Raw genomic sequence first — 18,869 nt, 5'->3', positions numbered from 1 at the left:
GCTACATTTGAGATCATTTGTATCACGTCTATTTCGAAACGTGACGGAGAGGATCGGGTTTGGCTTGTACCGTTGGATCACATCTTATACAGTTCTCAAAGCACTCCAACCCCTTTCTCCCATCTGTTATATAGGCCTCCAAATGGCTATTAGGAGATCCAATGGCCGGGGTCTCGAAAGAAGATGAATCATTTTTTTTTCATTTCCATTCAACATACAATTGAACCCATGTTACATGAAAACGGCATCTGGTCTGTTGATCTTTAACGGTACTACAGTGACATATTTATCCGTTAGGTTCGTCCATACGGTGGGAAAGAAGCCGTCTATTCATCCAAAGCAGCCTCAAAATGAATATTCTTCGGTGGAGATTGGGGCTCTATGGTCATACCCAGGAGAGATAGATGTGTCGGGTCATCCCCCTCCAACTTCCTTTATTTTAATAAAAAAAAAAAAATCCATCCATGGCTAGAAGAAACTTGAATTAGAGCAGTCAATTTTTTTTTTCCATCAGTAACATAATTGTCTCATCTTATTATGGTGAATCTTAAGGTTGTCATCGTGTTATTATAACTAATTAACTAATAGAATTGCCAAATTGGTCATGATTGGCCATTTTAATAACCAATCCGGAGATAAAGTAAAATGTTGGCATTTGCTAAGGTCATTATCACCCAACGATAAAAATGCTATCGTTTTGAATTAAGCATTCTACCGGCTACAATCCATGTTAAATTATTCTAACTGTGATGAGAGGCACAGGTTCGTGGAGTTCATAATGTAAGAAACAAGTCCACCGCTAAGGAAATGTGCAGAACGAGATAATAAACTGTGGGATAAAAAACAGGAGATTGGACCTGGAATGGGATAACTTTGCAGATTGGATTTGGATGAGCTTTAAATTAATGTGAGAAATATTGTTTGATTCTCGAAGAGTAAATATTCGTTGCAACGATGATATCATATCAAATTTATAAAAAATTAATAAAAAATTAAAAATCGATGGAACAGTGTAAAATATCATCACAAAAATTCATAAAATATATAATAATCAATAAAATATAAATATTTTATTGATTTATTATAAATTTGATGTGATATCACTATTATAATAAATATTTATTCCAAAATGGGGGTCATCATCGCCCCTCAATCTTGTTATCCCCCTCGCCAAGTTTCAAGATTATTATTATGTCATTGTTAAGCCTTTTGAGCTCCACATCTCCAGTGCTGGGTCTCGTCTCCAGAACGTACAGATTCGATGCTTACTTGCTTCCTAACTAACCTTTGACAAAAAAAAAAAATCTTGACCATCCTTTTCCAAAGTAGTATTTTCTTAATGTGTTATCAAAAAGATCAACTAAACCATAGTCAGAAATTTTTATCCCTCATCCAACAAAGGCAGCATCATGTAATTTTTTTTTTTGTTTAAACAAAAAATATTCTTTCTCAGCAGGAAAGGACGGTGGCTTTTGGTAGCAATGAGGTCAGGTGAATATATAAAAATAAAATATATTGCAACAAGCAAGGAGAATAAAGAAACGAGAAAAAAAATATAATATTTATATAGTTTGATTTATTGATCTACATCTACAGATAGAGATGATATAAAAACTTTACTATAAAATAAAATATTACAAAATATAAGATTTTTTTCATACAAACCCTAGATTCAAATACACTTGATTTGTAGCATACTTTATTGCCTGGTTCTTTTAAACTTGAACTGATATTCTACAATAGCTAGGTTAGTCCCTCTAGCAGAAGCTCAGTTCTCACGCTCTCAAACTAACCATTCATATGGTCCAAACAATGGGATCCTTTTCCGGTGTGGAGCTCATGAGAGCTTCGAAAAAAGGTCCTTTCCTGGCTATCTAAGGCTCGTAATCTTGAGATATACTCAACAAAATAAATAAATAAATAAATTTGCAATGAATTAAAATTCAAATAATCAAATATGTTGATATAAAATAACAATCACTTCATTATCTATCTATAAATATCAGAGTCTATTAAAAAAAAAAAGCAATCTCCAAGTATATTCTTCATAAAATAGGATATGGATGCCATGATATGATCTTAATTAGAGGTAGTTTGGATACCCTCACAATCTATTCGAGGATAAATTCCCCTCATGCAAGCAAATTTTGTGAAAGAGGCAGCATTAATGAATAGATATATCGGGTAGCAAGAACACAAAAAATGCAGGAGCTAGCTTTCATATGATTAGAATTCTAAAATATTAGCATGCTAAATACCTTCTCAAACAAAGATGATTTAAGGTGTCCTATTTATTTTTAGAATTTTGGGAACTAAAGTTTCGCTCGATAGAAAAATTTCTTTGCTTTTTACACTAATCTTTTCTCAACCGATACGATTACTTTTATATTTTTAAAATGATAGTTGGGCACCGAAATAGGTTCAGTATTGAGCGTGCATGCGACGCAGAAGCATAATAGTTGCAAGCTACCATCTGATTGGAGATTTTCTAAATATCTGATAAAAAAATTCGCACTTCAGGCTGGTTATATTACAGCAAGCATAAAAATAGGACACACAGATTCGTACAATCACACAAAATAGAGAAGAGAAGAAAAAACAAACACAGGATTTACGTGATTCGACTGAAAAACCCACGTCCACGGGCAAGATACGAGAAAAAAATTCTACTACGATGAAAAGAGAGATACAATCACTCAGAACTCTCCAAATTCTAGCCGCAATTTGATTTCCCAAACCTTTCTCACAAAATTATCGAGATTGGCAGAAAATATAATATTTATCGGCCCATGCCCTTCGCTACCACCACAGACCTCTCAAAAATTTCATTCAGATCGCAACGCAGACTTTTCAGATCGGATCATAGTTCGAGCCTATAAAAATATCCAAAATTCAAGCCACATTAACAGGTTAACATTTTCTTTTGATCACATCTCTAAGAAAAAAAAAAAAGAAAAAAAAAATTCATCCAACTTAAGCAGACATAACCACGCTCAAGCAATAGATATTATAATATGCTAGAGATATATTAAAAAACAGTATTCTTATAATGCAACGTCTCTTAAATAAAGAAAAAAAAAAAAGGTGATCACAAGAATCTCACAAAACAAAAAAGGAAGAGGGTGATTTCGACAAACCATTGCATGTTGTAGACGCTATGGGAAACTCATGTTCTAACTTATCTAAAAAAATAAATGAGTGACGTATGATGCAGACTAGCTGCAAGCTAATCTAGTTAAATGTATTGGAAGCTCAGTTATGATGGCAATGCTGGATGGCTAAACTTTTTAATCCGCCAAGTTGCTTCTTCCTCCATTTTTCCTTCACTTGATGCCTTTCGTTCTGCCTGTCCTTCAGGCCACTGCTTCCATCAGCAGGAGCAGTGGTCCTATATATCTCATCTCATATATGAGACGTTACCTCTGTCTTCGAGTTGGTGGGCCCACCCCGATCTTCTATTCCTCTAATGTTATTGTAGACTTTGATATCCTGCCCATGCTGCGGACGTTACAAGAATTCAGAAATTTAGTGACAAAGTTTTTCATCTTTAAAAATCGAGATTCTTGTAGTATTATTTGAATGGGCTGTTTTCCCTGCCATCTCTAACTCACTCTTTGTGGGAACAAAGACCTTGGATGGCTCAAGCTTCGGGGTGGCCATAGCTTTATTACTTTCTTTCTGGCGCTCTCTCTGCTTTCCTGTTGCTGGATCCCGGAAGGCATAGGACTTGGAAATCGATTTCAGCAAGGATTGGTACTGTTATAGTTGTGTGTGTGGATTTATGCTTGAGATAAGCTCACCTAAGCGTATTCGGGATCTTGGGAAGCAATTCGATTTCGATTTCTTCCCGTTGGAGATGAGCTGGCTATCCATGGAAAAATTTTGCCTACAGGCTAAGGCTAGGCGTGTTCCGGATCTACAAAGGAAGGGGCTGACACATTATTAGTTAAGATAAAATTTTTATAATTGGTTCGATGATGGAAGAAATTATAGTCGGATATACTTCGAGAATGTCTATCAAAAGATAGATGGCCGTCCACGTTAAAATACTAAGAAAAAAAAAAAGAATCGTTAAACTTTAGAGATATTTGAGTAATTTAGATAAATATCATATAATTATTTTTTTTATCTATATCTCAATATATATGTGGTAGACGATGATGGTCCGATCATAATTTTTTTTATGATCGATTCGACTATAAAAATATTTTTCTATGAGTTAGGCCAGACTAAAGACGTAATAGGATAATGGATTGCTATGCCCGGCCCAAAATAAATACCGAGTTCAAAGGCCTTGTTGGCAAATAAGGAGCTGATTGAAGAAGTCAGGCTTGACGGTCCTCAAAAACAAGGCGATTGTTGGAAGTGTGGCCTCGAAAGCCCACCTAATTAGATGTAAGATTATTCCAGCCTGACTGGTCCGGCTCCTGGCCCCGCCCATCAGCTACGAGGTGCAAATTTAATACACGGCCAGTTTTCATATTGGAAGTGATATCTTAATTTGAAAATTAAGGTCTTGCAGTCTACCTTACCTTTACTCATGATTGCTCTAAACCTTCGTGGCAACCCAAGATGGCAGGCAATGTAAAGATCCCGAGGATTCTTCGACTTGGAAGAAGTGGAGGTGGTATTTGATGCATCCAACATTAGCGGATTGCCAATACCTAAACATTCCTCCACAAACTCGGCTTGTGAAGCGATGCGAAAGAAATCAAGTACCTGCAGCTCACACTGGCCATAATTTATATCAACCAGAAAACTCGCTGGGAGTTCTATAGACGTATGATCAAGAAGGATGCCACACTGCTGACCCATCAAATACTAGGGCCGAGGAAACTATAAAGTGAATGTTGGTCCTACTTCAAGATCCAATCATGTGAAAAAGTTTCAAAGCGCGTGCTTTTTAACAATGGGATGGCCCACCTTCACCCAAAAAAAAAAAAAAGCAATGGGAGGGCCCACTGATCTTGCTGCTTAATGAACAGTACGGTGACATGCATCAAGGACTGGGAAACCCACCTGTGCAGCATAAGGGAGTGCACGTCTTTCAAGGGATGCTTTACTTTTGCCGCGGCCTCGTTATAGGCTTATACCATGCATTTTCCTGTTCCGGCACGTGCCAAAGCGCTAAATGCCAAAAAGGTGTGGCTTTTAATGGGTAAGGAGGTGCGGCTCAACGGAGAATAGGTGGTTGGCCCTTTTTTTTTTTTTTGGGCGAGCAAGTACATCACCAAGCTCTAATCCATGGTAATTCCATTTGATATCTAAATGAGACTGCCACACTTTAGTTCTCCATAGCTTTGTTTTCCATGTGTAAGTGATCTAACCGGTGAAGAAGAGACGGGGGGGGAAATGGGGCACCACCATTCAGGCTCTGGTTGTGGCTCCGAGACGCCAGGCGAAGACAGTCAGTATATGAGAACTGAGAAGGGAAGCTGATAAAGCCACATGGCCCACACCATGCCATACCGAATTCCAGTTTGTGGATGATGCTGACTTTAAGGCTGGTGAATATCTTCTTATGTTAGCATGCAAATCGTCATATCTCTCATTTGCTGCTGGGATGCCATAATATATCCTGAATTTGAAATTTGGAGTCACGGGAAGCTAGCTTGCAAGGAGCAAGTGGTATCTGTTTGATGTAACCTCAGATACTACCATGACAGAGAGCTTTAGAGCATAAAAATTCTCCACTGATTCGTGGTTATTGCATTACATTTTCCAGATACCCTACAATCTTCAGTATTTGGCTATTCTATCCTTCATTTCATGAACCATTCTTCTGATCAAGTGTAGCCTGGATTCCACAACCGTAACACACGCCTCAACAAGGATACCAGAGAAGGCAATAGCATACTGAATTTCACGTCCTCCCCGACCCCCCCCCCCCACCCCGTTTGCGGAACTGGTGGGATCCGGCTCAAAATGAACTAGCATACATCCAGTGGAAGAGAGATTAGATTATTACTATTAAACAAAAAACGTATACCAATAGGATTATTAATTTCAAGCAACTACCAACATCATCGTTGTCATCATCCAAGCCTTTCTCCTGTCAAGCAATCAAAAAGCAATCATTTCCCATCAAAACGTATTATCTGAGGCAAATAATTCCAATCCAAGCGCCAATCCATGTCATCTCATTTTAGCAAAGTAGATCCAAAAGTAATCTAAATAAAGAATCCAAATTGTATGCTCTGAAACACAGATCGGTGCATCCTGACTACTGCAAATTAGAAGCAACGAAGAAAGAGTAATGACAGAAGAAATTTCAACTTGTAGAATCCTCGCCAATTCAATGAGCTTGAGGAACATGCACACTCAAGCGATGTAGCATTTAACAAAATCATCATCAGAACTCGTCATCATCTTCCTCAGCGATATGCTTCGCAAGCTCCTGTTCCTGCTGTTGCCTCTCCCTCCTCTTCTCTGCACTTTCTTTCTCCTTGTGGGAGTTGGGTGGGAACCTCAGTGCCCTCACTGCTTCATTGTGCATGTTCAAGCAGAAGACAATCCTGGAATTGAATGCAATCTGTGGTTCATTAGTTGAGTAGACATCACCAGTCTCTTTAGAAACCATGCACCCGTTTGCATGATCTATCATCGCATCGACTGCCCCATCTCGGATGGCCTTGGCTACTATGCTCTCAGCATCAGCCACAGGATTCTGAGAGTCCAATCTCAACTTCCTGGCTACATCAGCCAGAGATATGCGGGAGTACGAGATGCTGATATTGCGGAGCCCAGTTCTTATCACATTGTGCCGCAGTCTCACGATCAGATTATGCGTCCTGTCTGAGTTGAAAGTCCCAGAAAACTTCTCTGCAACAGTCCTAAACAACTCCAAGTCCCCAATTCGAACAGCCTAAAACAAGGAAAAAATTTAAAAACCATAAAATGATGAACATTGTTTATAAAAATAATAGAAAATACTCACGTTTGTAAGCTCAAAGTATGGTGTCAAAGCCTTCTTCATGCCCTTCTGCATAAAAACAGTTCTCTCAGGGATCTCTCCAAGAAGTAAGCGGACAATAACAGCCCACTTGTTGCATTGGATACGGAAGCCCCGGGCTGCAACTGGTGCCTTCCGAGCAGCTTGCAGAAGACTCTCCTTGGCATCAGTATACTCCAACTGAATGGTTCTGATCTTTCCTAAATAGAATAGGTACCGACAAAACTGCAAGAAAATTCCTAGTTTTAGCATTCACTGGAAAATCAAAACATACTGCTTTCTGTGCTAATGACATAGCCTAAATAATAATGCTAGCTAACTTTTCCCTATGACTACCAGTTTTAGCAGAAAAACTGTACCAAAACAACCAATAATTGCAATGATTTTTTTCCCCCAAACAACCATAAGCTGATCCAACCAAACTTGAAAATGAAAAGGAGAAAAAAAAAAATCCTAGGAAAGATGGTATACTTGTTGATTTGAATGTGCCTCGAAACGTGGTGCCTTCGACCTTAGCTTCTCTGCCTGGTCATATAAGTTGTAGTGGAGGTAATTGCGAAGCAGAAGGTTCAGAAGAGTTTCCTGTATGTCACCATCGTTAATAGCTAGTGCCTTCCATATGTCTGAATATATAAGAAAATATAAGAAACAAACCTGACCCAACTCATCATGCCGTAAGGTTGCCATTCTATGCAGGGAAAGGAGGGTCCTGACAAGCGGGGAAAGAAAATATTTTATTCTAAAACCATCTTCCTAAGGCATTTCACGAAAAAGAAATTTGCTAGGCTCATGAGGACATCGATACTTGTTTATTTAATATAAAGCTCACCCACGAATTTTGGCAAGACTATCCGTAAGTTCATAACTATAAGAATAATAGAAGTACAGCCGAGATGCTAGAACATCAACTGTTCTTCTATTCATATTCTTCAGGCGAACAATGCTGGCAGAGGAACAAGCTTTAGCCTGCAAGAGAAGAGGTATTGGAAAAGTGAAATAACATATCGATTTCAGTTCCAGAAAGGGTACTAAAGCAACCATTCATTATAGAAACTTACCTCATTGTATCTCTTCTGGTCAATCAGAAATATGAGAACAAGCAAGTAACAGTAGATTTCAAGCTCCGGCAGAGAATACTTAGCAGGACCCTGAGCTGCTGAAGTTGCTGTATCCACATCCATATCATGTTCCTCATCCTAAAATCAAGCTGACATAAATTTAGGAAAGTGTTCTACACATGTAGATAAGCATAAAACAAGAGTATAAACATTATCGTATGCAGCTGAATGATACCATCCATTAATCACATCTCATGGGAAACAACAGCTTCATGACCTGTACTTTGTTAGGAAGCCTTACAAGAAAACTAAAAGGCTGAACTGTTTGGTATCAGGTGATGCATGAGGGTATCTTGGGGTTTGATCCAATAAAGGATGCTAAGAATAAACAAAAACATAACAATGAAATTAAGTTTATCTACTTCAGAAATTAGATGCCCATACTCATGGCAGTCATCTGCTGTATGGTATCCATAGAGTAGAGTGATGCAATGGTGCTTCGTAAGAGTTGCATAAAAAAAATTATGGGGCACCACTATAATTTCCTGCAAATCTCATGCAAAGAAGACAGGTGCAATATAAAATACCATAAAAACAAATCATTGAGATAAAGCAATTTGGTGAAGCTATTTATACAAGGCTATGAGATAAAAATGGTAAATGGAAATATATTTTATTTTGGATTGAGGAGCTTCCAGGCCCTCTGGATCACAGTGGTGGGTTCTGCATTCACAAACAATTTGGCTAGAGGCAGAGATCCAGAATTTAGACAAAGTGCAAAGAACTCACCCATATATTTGGAAGGAATTGGATAGTAAACATGGAAAAAGAGTTGTAACAAAAAATAAATTGGTGATGTATTTGCCCATGCAATAGCAAGCATGGAAAAGACAGAACAGTGAGCTATAGGAAAAGACCACCATCACCAGCAACTTGTAACATGATGAATTTGGGATTGGTAAATGTTCTTAAATTAGTTGTGAATAATTCAGAGGAAATGTAAAATGGATGAATAGTTGAATAATTCTTAATTAATTCAATTATCTAAGAACAAATTAGAATTTTTGAGAACCATTTGCCACAGGAAGAAACTCAATAATATTTTGAGAGTTTTACAACTTTCCACATTATTATTGTCATTCTCTAGAGTGACTCTTCTTCCTTATATCACATCCACAACTTTGAGCTGCCTACTCTTGAATGCTCACGGGAGACAAGTGCTCCTATTCTAGTGAAGTCATTTATTATTCAGCTGTAGAATATTCGATACTTGTGAGAAATAACTAAAAGCAAACCTAAAGAAACTCTCAGTTTTTTGCATCATGTACAAGGGCAAAATATATAACCCACTTTGCACTACAAGCATGCTATAAAGATTTGAACCTGTTTTATATATTAGATGGATATAAAATCTCGGCTTTACCTTCCAATTCCATGGTACTTGGTTGCAGGATAAACCCAAATAAAAAAAGGGATCATGGGTTATCCTGCCAAATGCCTTAAACTCTTGTGGAATAGAGTTACTCCAGTCAATGCGATAACCCACTTTTCACGAACTAAGTCAAACCAAAAACCTATCTACTGGTTTGTCCCATTAATTATTCCTCTCTTTCCCACTTCTTACTTTTTTATTATTTTTCATCCCTGTTATTGCATTATCTGGTTGCAACCAACCAATGGTACCTACTGACAACACGATATGAGTACCCTTTATGGAGGAAGAATGAATGCCCCCTGCACCCAACCAACCCACCCCACAAAAAAAGGGAATTCCAATGCAGAAGGCTCCCACCATTGCGAGGTCTGAAGAGGACTAGATGTACAGCTTTATCCCTGCATGCAGGGAGACTATTTCCACATTTTCAACCATTGACCCCAAGTCAGAATGGAGAAAGCTTATTGCTAGGCCTCCCTCTAGACTTGAGAGTGAATGAAAATGAATTACATGAGACTTAAAATAATAATAATAATAACAAACCCGATTCCACGCCCAAAGAAAGCTCTAGGATTAAAAGAGAATGAAAATGAACTGCACAAGAAATCGTTTTGAAGGCACCACTAAAGTATCATTGCAAGGACAAGAATGACTAAGAAGTCATTTGGATAATTTATTGTGTAGGTTACCACTTTTATGTATTCTACTTAAAACCTGAGCCAATGTTGTACTAGCCCTGGTTTGGTTTAAGCCCACTCATTTTATGCATTCCAACCGTTGTAAATTGGGACTACAATCTTGACAAGAAGCTATAGCTAGTTCTTGGATTTAAGACTAAAATACTTCAAATATACATCATCAAGGTTGACCAATATGTGTAATCCAAGCAGTACGAAAAATTGGCAAGGGTGGTGAGCAAATTAGCTACATACAGTATTGAAAAGAAAAAAAAAAAATCTACCTTGTTAAAAACACAAAAGAAGGAAAAGCAGGAAAAAGGTGAAGGCGACCTCAACTATTTAAATATACAAGGCTCACACAGCACAGAAGGCAAAATCATCCCCATGGCCAACAACTACAAGGACGTCTCTTAAAAATTATCCAACTTAGCCTTAAGATGCCTTGTATGTGAAACATACTACGACAAGTCTAGGACCACACTGGGAACATATTTGAAAAATCATATATAGACACACAATATCGAATTTAGGTATTGCTATAGAGTATCTCCCACTTTGAGCACTCCATAGAGTAGTCCACATATCTATGAATTATTGATGCCCCATATTTCCACACTCAAAATGCACTCAAAGTCATTTTTTATTCCCTTGGAATTCAGCCTGGGACCAATAAACTTTAGTATATTCCCTTTTCCATGTGCAACGCCCTGACCAAAGCAGTCTCACATGAAATTTATATCACATTTTTAAAATTTTGTATATTGTTTCATCCAAATATAGTCAAATATGGTACATGCTGGATAGGGTATCAAGTCAAGAGTCCGATACATTTTGAGAATTCAAAATCAAGTTCCTATCGGATTTGTGCCACAGCAGGACTTTTTCCTCCCTATGGGATTCGTGCTGGCCCACTCCATAGGCGTTTTGGGTTTTTGTAAATCTAGCCTTGCTCAACCTAATTTAGAAGGTTGTATTAGCCTAGTCCATAAATCCTATGGGATTTTGGACCCAACCATCCATACAGACCCTTAACCTTTCTTTGAACCCAAGAAAATCATCTTAATATGTTTTCTTCATGTCCCATAGTGGAACTGAAAATGAAGTCGCCAGGCACCTATAAACAGGCCCCTACTTCCCCTATCAGTCAACCATAAATCTGAATGTATGGTGATCCATTCGTGTAGATGTTCATGGCCACACTATACGAAGCACCTGACCATTGTTGGATGCCTTTAAACAATTAGATAGCCTGTATATGGAAATACCAGCAACATCACCACCACCAATATGACCATATACATAGACATATATAATCCTTTTTTTTGATCCAGCAAAGTACAGGTAAGAAAAAAATGGAAAGATAGGTACACATTCTCATAGACTGAAAGCTGATTCTACCTATATATTGCCATATGTGTATATCGCAACATCATAATCAAGACTTAGTTGCTGATGCACGTCAAACTTAAACATATATCTTTCTTGCAAAAAAAAAACTATAAGTATCCATATATAAATTGAAGGTTCTAACAAAAATTAATCCATAAGTGCAGATTGTCACGGAATTATGCAAGAACAATACGAGGGACTATTAGGATTTAGCCAGAATTCATGATTTACACTCAACATGCATTCAAAGAAATCTGTTATGCACTTTACCTCAAAAAATAGTATCCACTTTTCAGCTGCCCCCTCCCCTCCTCCTCCCCCTCCCCCTCCCCCCTACCAACCTAGTATCCTCAGTATATAAAAGCATTTGAAAGCCAAGAAAAGGATTATCAAAGCTTATACTACTTAAATGGATATTGCTTTAATGAGTTTTCAACAAATCCTGACAATTTCATTCAGAGTCATGTGTTGCGATGGCAAAAAGAGTCATTTTCATATGATTAACAAACTCTGACAAGTAGAAATAAGATCCTACAGAAGTCTTCAAGTTAGCCACAATGACCTGAGAATTGACATAAACAATAGTAAACGAAAGGTTAAATCATTCTCTCTTGTTCTAACTGAAAATCTAAAAACCATATAAATTCTTTGAACAATTTAATGACCTAGCAGTTGTGTTGTTTTAAACATATTATGTTCAGCCCCTATACCATTAGCTTTAGTAATCTATACCTCTATCTGTTTGACATCATTTTCCACCACCATTGTTATAAAGATATTATGATCCGAAGACCTCAACAGGAAAAAAAAAAAAGAATATGAGCCATTAAACTCTAGGAAGTCAATATCAACATGAATCTACCATTTTTCCATACTGAAACAGAAGTCACTAAGGTCTCGCTTGTGTTGTGCCACCAAATCATATCAGGCACAAATAGTCAAATCATAATCATAGCAATATTATAGCCTAAATACCCCATCCATTACATGTCTGATCAACAACAATGCATTGAACAAGCAAATTTCCACAGAACAGCGATACTGTGATTCTTGGACAAAAATTAGCATTGGACAGATTCAAGATTTCCAATTTCATATGCTTATTATAAAATATTAAGCAAGTAAAGATTATGGTACATGGGGAACTAAAGTGTTTTGTGACGAATCGCTTTAATACCTTTGGAAGAAAGGAAGAGAGCCTCGAGTGGGCCTCAGAGCCCGGGGCAAGGGCATAGCTAAGGAAGGCAGAGACCACAGCCGCCCTTAGCTTCCGGCGGAGCATCATGGTGAGCCGCACCGCGCGCACGATCCGCCGCACCTCCTTGGCATACGCGCCGGTCTCGATCAGGGAAGAAATCTCCTTCAGATCTGAAACCAAACAAGAACCCCATAATTACTTTTTTTTTTATAATCAAAAAGGAGCAAATACAAGAAATTGGAGAGAATTAGAAAACAAAACCGTTTTTTTCTAATTTCTTTGCTAATTTATCGTAATCTTACGTTGAAGAGTGGAAGAAGCGGTGGCGGAGGACAAGGAATTGGATGGAGCTTGAACCTCCTTCATCTCCACATCGTTAGTCATCTTTTCCTTCCTTTTTTCTATCTTTTTCCTGGTAAAAATCAGCAGAAGATACTGAAAAAATCGAAGAATAAAACGTAAAAACAAGGAAATCATGGATCGTATCGTGGAGAAAAGGAAGAAGGGAATAAGGGATTAGAAGTTGCTCACGTCGCTGCGAGGATACGAACAGGACGACCGAGCTAGGGTTTGGGCCCGCGCCCCTTTGCTTAGATCGCAAGAATTCCTTTATTCCCTCTCTCCCTCCTTTGGCCCTTTGAGCACCAAAAAGAGAGAGTATTTTTAGTACAGTGCCACGGTCCAGGGGCTTAAGCCGAACCCTGCAGACCTTGACCCAGGCGAAACCAAGCCGACCAGAGATTTGGTCAAGTACTTTTATTTTCCTTTTTGATACGGACGACCACACCACTCGAATGCGAATACAGTCAAAAAAATTCAAATAAAAGATCCTACAGGATTTTTGGATAAGCACCATCCTATTTGATCCCATCTTCGATGTGCTTGATAACATAAGATGTAATTCAATTTATTATACTTTTTAATTATCGATATCCGAATCAAATCATTTGAAAAGATCCATAAAAACATCTAATTTTTACTCCAAAATGAATATTTTAGATAACCAGTTGCGACTTATAAATTTGCATTTTATATAGGGTCGCTTTGCCCTATCATAGCCCCATGAGCTGTATTTTAGATCAATTCAGTCATGCTCCACCATTAACTGCATGAACTGATCCATTTGATCTGGAATCACGAACCCTTCCTCCGTTTTGACCCCTCCCACGACCACGACCTGCAACCACATGGCTCCACAAGTCAGAGATACCAAGATCATAAAAAATAAAAATAAGAATTATGCTGAAAATTTGTTGTCCTTGTATTAGGGAAAGAGAGCATTTTTTTTTTTTTTGAAAAAATCTCAAGCTCTGAGAAACTCATTCCAATGGGGGACGTAATGGTATAATAGGAGTCACCATATTCAGATCTGTAACCAATCAAGATAAACAAGACAGGGACTAATCTTTCAAGCAAGCAATGGACATTGGGACTTGGTTGCCAGGATTGAAGCCAATAGGCAAACTTGATAGGTGAAGTAACAACCAATGTAATACCCCTGCTTTGATTGAAAATTGCTGCTTCATCATTATATTTATTGGGCTGATGGTAGTCAGTCCAGTAACCATAGCCTTTGCCATGGCCTTGGAAGCCATTACCTCTACCGCGGCCCCAACCACCAATGCCATATCTACGTCCCCTGTTGTCCCTTCCTCCATTGCTGTAATCCATGGCCAGAGAACCACTTCCCAGATATGGATCCTAAAACGTCATGCCTTACATTACAAAAGATGAGCAAAGATTTAGGTCTGACAAGGCAGGTTGAAGCATCATGACACACCTCTAGCCCTTCCCCTGCCATGACCCCCATGACCTCTGCCTCGACCACCAGGTAAGCCCTCTAGAATGCAAATAAATTGTCCACAAAGATGAGCACATAGAACATTTAAACAGATGATGGTGAAATGTACCTCCATCGTAATCGAATTCAGCAAGTGGTTTCACCTGATCCTTGGCAAAGGAGGTTGATCTCTGTGGAAAGAAAGGAATAGAATATTAACTAAAATATGTCATGATTGCAAAAGCAAATCAAAATTGTGGCATCATCAAACTTCAATAAGATAAAAGCATCATCAAACTTCGATAAGATAAACAAGCTCCACAGGCAACTAAATGAAAATGAACACAAGGTCAAGTGAGAGTGGCAAAACCTTTAGAGTTTACATCAGCACTACGAAATTTTAAATCAATATTTATGAATTAGTTACTTGTATGTGTTTACAATTTTTCAGACTTCGGTTCATGTTGCAAAGTATAGACCATATTAACACATCCAACATGGTCAGTGGATAGTTTGAGCACCCTTGTTTTGGATAACTTGTGTAATTTGGATTAGAGATCCAACAATAGATGGTGTAGGTAAACTGTAAACATGATTAACACATCCACAGAAATCTAGAATAACAAATCATCTTAGATACAATTATGTATGCTGTTTAGCATCACATACATAGGACCAGGATTCTTGCATATATTAGACTAGTACACATTTTCAATGACAAAAACTAGTTTCATATGGGCAGGGCATCCTGCCAATATTTTGGGAAGTTCATATATCAGTAGTCAATGACAACTTAGTTTAGACCATAGCTTAGTTCCTCCAAAACATTATTTTACGGCATGGAAACGTGGTGCAGCCCAACCTAACTGATTTGCTTATTGCAAGGCATATAGGCCTCAAACTAGACCAAATCTATTTCCTGTTTCTATGACCTCAGCAATACATTTCAGAGGATGAGTTTTTAACTTGTGTTCTCAATAAAAAAAGGGCATTCTACTGGAAAATATTACAGCAATTACAGTTGTTTTACGTCACACAAATGTTGTAAAAGCTGTAATGAGATAGAAATGCATCGGATAATTTCATAAAATTACTTGTGATGGAATATCAAAATTGAGGAGAACATGGGAAAATCGAGCAAAATTTTTATAGGCCGATATACTGAATGATAATGAAGTAAAAAGAGGAATAGTGAATGTTAATTTCCGCAAGTTCCAGATCAACAAATTATGCTTCTCTATTATTCATTATGGCATTTAGCAATATAAATTAAGAATCATTCCTATCTCCTAAGAAACAAAATGACTAATAAAGGAAATTTTGTGAGTGATTTGCATGCATGAGTGTGATCAACTCTAAGCTTGTTGTCTTTCACAAGTGCACGTCAATGTCCAGATATCCAGTCAAGATGATTCATTCACATATGCCCCCAAATTGATGTTAGCTATCCACAATATTATGACATATTATGCAGGGTAGTGATCCCTCTTGGCATGGGATGATTTTTTTCTGAAAAGCTTTTCAAGCATGGATCATTCCTTTAACATGACGCTCGCATATTTGTTTAGATTTGTATTTTTCCTTGTTTCTTAATCAATCGAGCTGGATAGTTACATTCATGCTGAATATATATTTTTTAGAAGAAAAGTTGAATATATTCTCGTGTCTAAAAATTTGAATCTAGGCAAAAAATTAAGTTAGGATTTTGAAGGATACGAATGAAAATATCGACGACAAATGATAACTAAATTTTGTGGACGTTCAGATTGGGGCTGACACGTAGAATAAAGAAATTAATATTTATAAATAAATAAATATTTAATTAATTAACGTAAGGGACAAGCAATTATATGTGAGAAAGATTTCTTGACGATGTCTTAAAAATCCTATCATATTCATTTCTTTGTATCACTTTCAATTTATACATGCAATATATGGACTTTCCTTTTGTACAAACCATGTCAACTCCTGTAGTTATGTGTGAAAATAATAATCATAGAAGATACACTTATAAATCCCACCAAGTTATTTCTCTACGAATTCAATTTGTACTGGGACTCCTTTTTTTTAACAAACCATTACCAAACAAACCATATCAGTTTTTCAAAATAATATACATGAAAACAATAATTGCAAGAGTAAATATTTGCTCATGAATTCAAGTTGTAGATGGGCTTTCTTATTTCCACAATGCGTATCGCTTATGGTAAATTATGTGTAAAAATAATAATTGCAGGAATATTAGCTAATCTGGATTAGACATAAGCTAAAATTGACCTTGAGGTGTTGATTTATTCAGTAAGAGTTGGAAATGGTTGTCATCAATGACTAACAATTTAAAGTGCACGTCTGTAGCGCATCAAGATCTACACGTTACACAGATCATTATGTAGATCCAACGGTCGACTGTACCAGATCATCAAAAAGGACTATAACATTATAATTTGCTAGAACAGTTGCATGGCTATGTGCCCTAATAGCTATCTGCTTCCTACCAAAAGCAGGGAAGAAAAAACTAGAGGACTGGGGGAAAAAAGGGGGGAAAAGCACAAGAACTTGTGAGGTGATCGTTACTTCCAACACCAGTCCTACTTCTCAACTACAACGTCCTCTTCATGCATCTACTGCTCTTCAACTAGACCAGGATGCTGGAAGCAAAAATATACTTTTTATCTGGACCCATCTTTTGGTGTGCAAGTCTTTTTAAACTCTTAATCCAAATGTACATAAACTCCATCCACTACATCTCTCAACACAACCAAAGCAAACCTCCCAGATTCTGAGAGTGATACAACATTCCTCATTTGGCTATCGGCATCACTAGTATTCTCTACCCACATGGAAAGCACTGGAGAGATCAAATCACGAGACCCCACCCCAGGAAAAGCTAAAATCCTGGCACTTGGCAAAGCCTTCCCCCACCAACTGGTCATGCAAGACTTCGTTGTTGATGGTTATTTCAACAACACAAAATGCCATGACCCTGAACTCAAGCAGAGGCTGACTCGACTTTGTAATCCAACATTGATGGCTCCTGATCAGCTAGCTCATTCTTCTATTCTACTGCTAAAATATTTGTATCTCTTCTTTAACGAAATAGGAACTAAGGTGTCTTCTTTGGATTGTAGGCAAGACAACCACAGTTAAAACGAGGTACGTGGTCATGTCCGAGGAGATCTTAAGGAACTACCCAGAACTGGCAACAGAAGGCCTCCCCACGGTGAAGCAACGCTTGGACATATCCAACAAAGCGGTCACCCAGATGGCCATAGAAGCCTCACTCTCCTGCATCAAAGCATTGGGGAGGCCGCTCTCTTGCATCACCCACCTGGTCTACGTCTCGTCCAGCGAGGCCCGGTTTCCGGGAGGTGACCTCCACCTCGCCCTCGGCCTCGGCCTCAGCCCCGACGTCCGTCGCATCATGCTCTCCTTCACCGGTTGCTCGGGGGGTGTCGCCGGCCTCCGTGTCGCCAAGGACTTGGCTGAGAACAACCCCGGCAGCCGTGTGCTGCTGGCCACATCTGAGACCACCATTGTCGGGTTTCGACCCCCGAGCGCCGACCGGCCCTACGACCTGGTCGGCGTAGCACTTTTTGGTGATGGAGCAGGGGCTGCGGTCCTCGGCGTCGATCCGATACCGGGCGCCGAGACTGCGTTGTTTGAATTGCACTCTGCGGTCCAGCGGTACCTCCCGGGGACTGAGAAGACCATTGATGGGCGGCTCACCGAGGAGGGGATAAACTTTCAGCTAGGAAGGGAGCTCCCACAGGTCATTGAGGACCATGTTGAGGGGTTCTGCAAGAAGGTGATGAGAGAAGGTAGGGAAGGAGGTGAGAATACCAAGTACGATGAGATGTTTTGGGCGGTTCATCCTGGTGGGCCGGCGATATTGAGCAGGGTGGAGAGCAGGCTGGAGTTGGGGCCTGAGAAGTTGAATGCTAGTAGGAAGGCATTGAGGGATTATGGAAATGCTAGCAGCAATACTATTGTGTATGTGTTGGAGTATATGGTGGAGGAGAGTAGGAAGAGAAGGGAGAAGGGAGAGAAGGATTGCGAGTGGGGTCTCATACTTGCTTTTGGGCCTGGTGTTACCTTTGAAGGGATTCTGGCAAGGAATTTGGTGGCTTGAAACTTGAAAGAGAAGAACAATTTTCCCTCAAAACTACTTGAAACAAAATATACATCAGTCTGTTTACCAAAAGAATAATTTAGCATGATGACATAACATCGTCATATGCAAAGTCCTGTTCTTTATATACATCTATTTGATTGCGAAAAAAAATAATACATTCTCTCGCCTTTGTTTACCGTTCTTCCTCTCTCTCCCTCTCTCTCTCTATCTCTCTTCTTCTGAAAAAAAGAAAGAAAGGTCTTATA

At 38.6% G+C, this 18,869-nt stretch overlaps 2 protein-coding genes and 1 pseudogene across 4 annotated transcripts; 1 reads left to right on the top strand and 2 right to left on the bottom strand.

The window, feature by feature from the left end:
* Positions 1-6,111: 6,111 nt before the first annotated feature.
* Positions 6,112-13,380, bottom strand: LOC105053779 (probable 26S proteasome non-ATPase regulatory subunit 3). 2 transcript variants are annotated; one of them, XM_010935060.4, is made up of 9 exons: positions 13,244-13,380; positions 13,015-13,124; positions 12,692-12,882; positions 8,011-8,148; positions 7,782-7,918; positions 7,607-7,661; positions 7,424-7,534; positions 6,938-7,177; positions 6,112-6,865 (listed from the first exon to the last, which is right to left on the bottom strand). In XM_010935060.4, exons 2-9 carry the CDS (start codon positions 13,094-13,096, stop codon positions 6,353-6,355), a joined length of 1,467 nt encoding a protein of 488 aa, XP_010933362.1. In that variant the 5' UTR covers positions 13,097-13,124; positions 13,244-13,380; the 3' UTR covers positions 6,112-6,352. The 2 variants fall into 2 exon arrangements, with proteins under 2 accessions (XP_010933362.1, XP_073101733.1); XM_073245632.1 differs by having other exon boundaries at positions 13,015-13,147; positions 13,244-13,377.
* Positions 13,381-13,800: 420 nt separating this feature from the next.
* On the bottom strand, positions 13,801-17,425 carry LOC140852434 (uncharacterized; annotated as a pseudogene).
* Positions 17,376-18,621, top strand: LOC105053780 (type III polyketide synthase B). Of its 2 annotated transcripts, none has more exons than XM_073245951.1 (2): positions 17,376-17,505; positions 17,621-18,621. In XM_073245951.1, the coding sequence occupies exons 1-2, from the start codon at positions 17,424-17,426 to the stop codon at positions 18,619-18,621; spliced, it is 1,083 nt and encodes a 360-aa protein (XP_073102052.1). In that variant the 5' UTR covers positions 17,376-17,423. The 2 variants fall into 2 exon arrangements, with proteins under 2 accessions (XP_073102052.1, XP_029123260.2); XM_029267427.2 differs by having other exon boundaries at positions 17,382-17,505; positions 17,636-18,621.
* The last annotated feature ends 248 nt before the right edge of the window (positions 18,622-18,869 follow it).

This window comes from Elaeis guineensis, chromosome 11 (assembly GCF_000442705.2).
Source record: "Elaeis guineensis isolate ETL-2024a chromosome 11, EG11, whole genome shotgun sequence".
Lineage (NCBI taxonomy): Eukaryota > Viridiplantae > Streptophyta > Magnoliopsida > Arecales > Arecaceae > Elaeis > Elaeis guineensis.
The sequence above is the reverse complement of the archived record's forward strand: the minus strand, read 5'-3'. Positions and strand labels throughout refer to the sequence as shown.

Excerpts from the sequence above, each read along its gene's own strand:
- LOC105053779 (XM_010935060.4), bottom strand. The coding sequence starts at position 13,096 with ATGACTAACGATGTGGAGATGAAGGAGGTTCAAGCTCCATCCAATTCC. Across the intron at positions 8,149-12,691 it reads TCTCTTCCTTTCTTCCAAAG|GATGAGGAACATGATATGGA; the intron begins GTATTAAAGCGA and ends GCTTGATTTTAG. Across the intron at positions 7,662-7,781 it reads AGTCTTGCCAAAATTCGTGG|GACCCTCCTTTCCCTGCATA; the intron begins GTGAGCTTTATA and ends CCCGCTTGTCAG.
- LOC105053780 (XM_073245951.1), top strand. The coding sequence starts at position 17,424 with ATGCAAGACTTCGTTGTTGATGGTTATTTCAACAACACAAAATGCCAT. Across the intron at positions 17,506-17,620 it reads GCAGAGGCTGACTCGACTTT|GCAAGACAACCACAGTTAAA; the intron begins GTAATCCAACAT and ends TTTGGATTGTAG.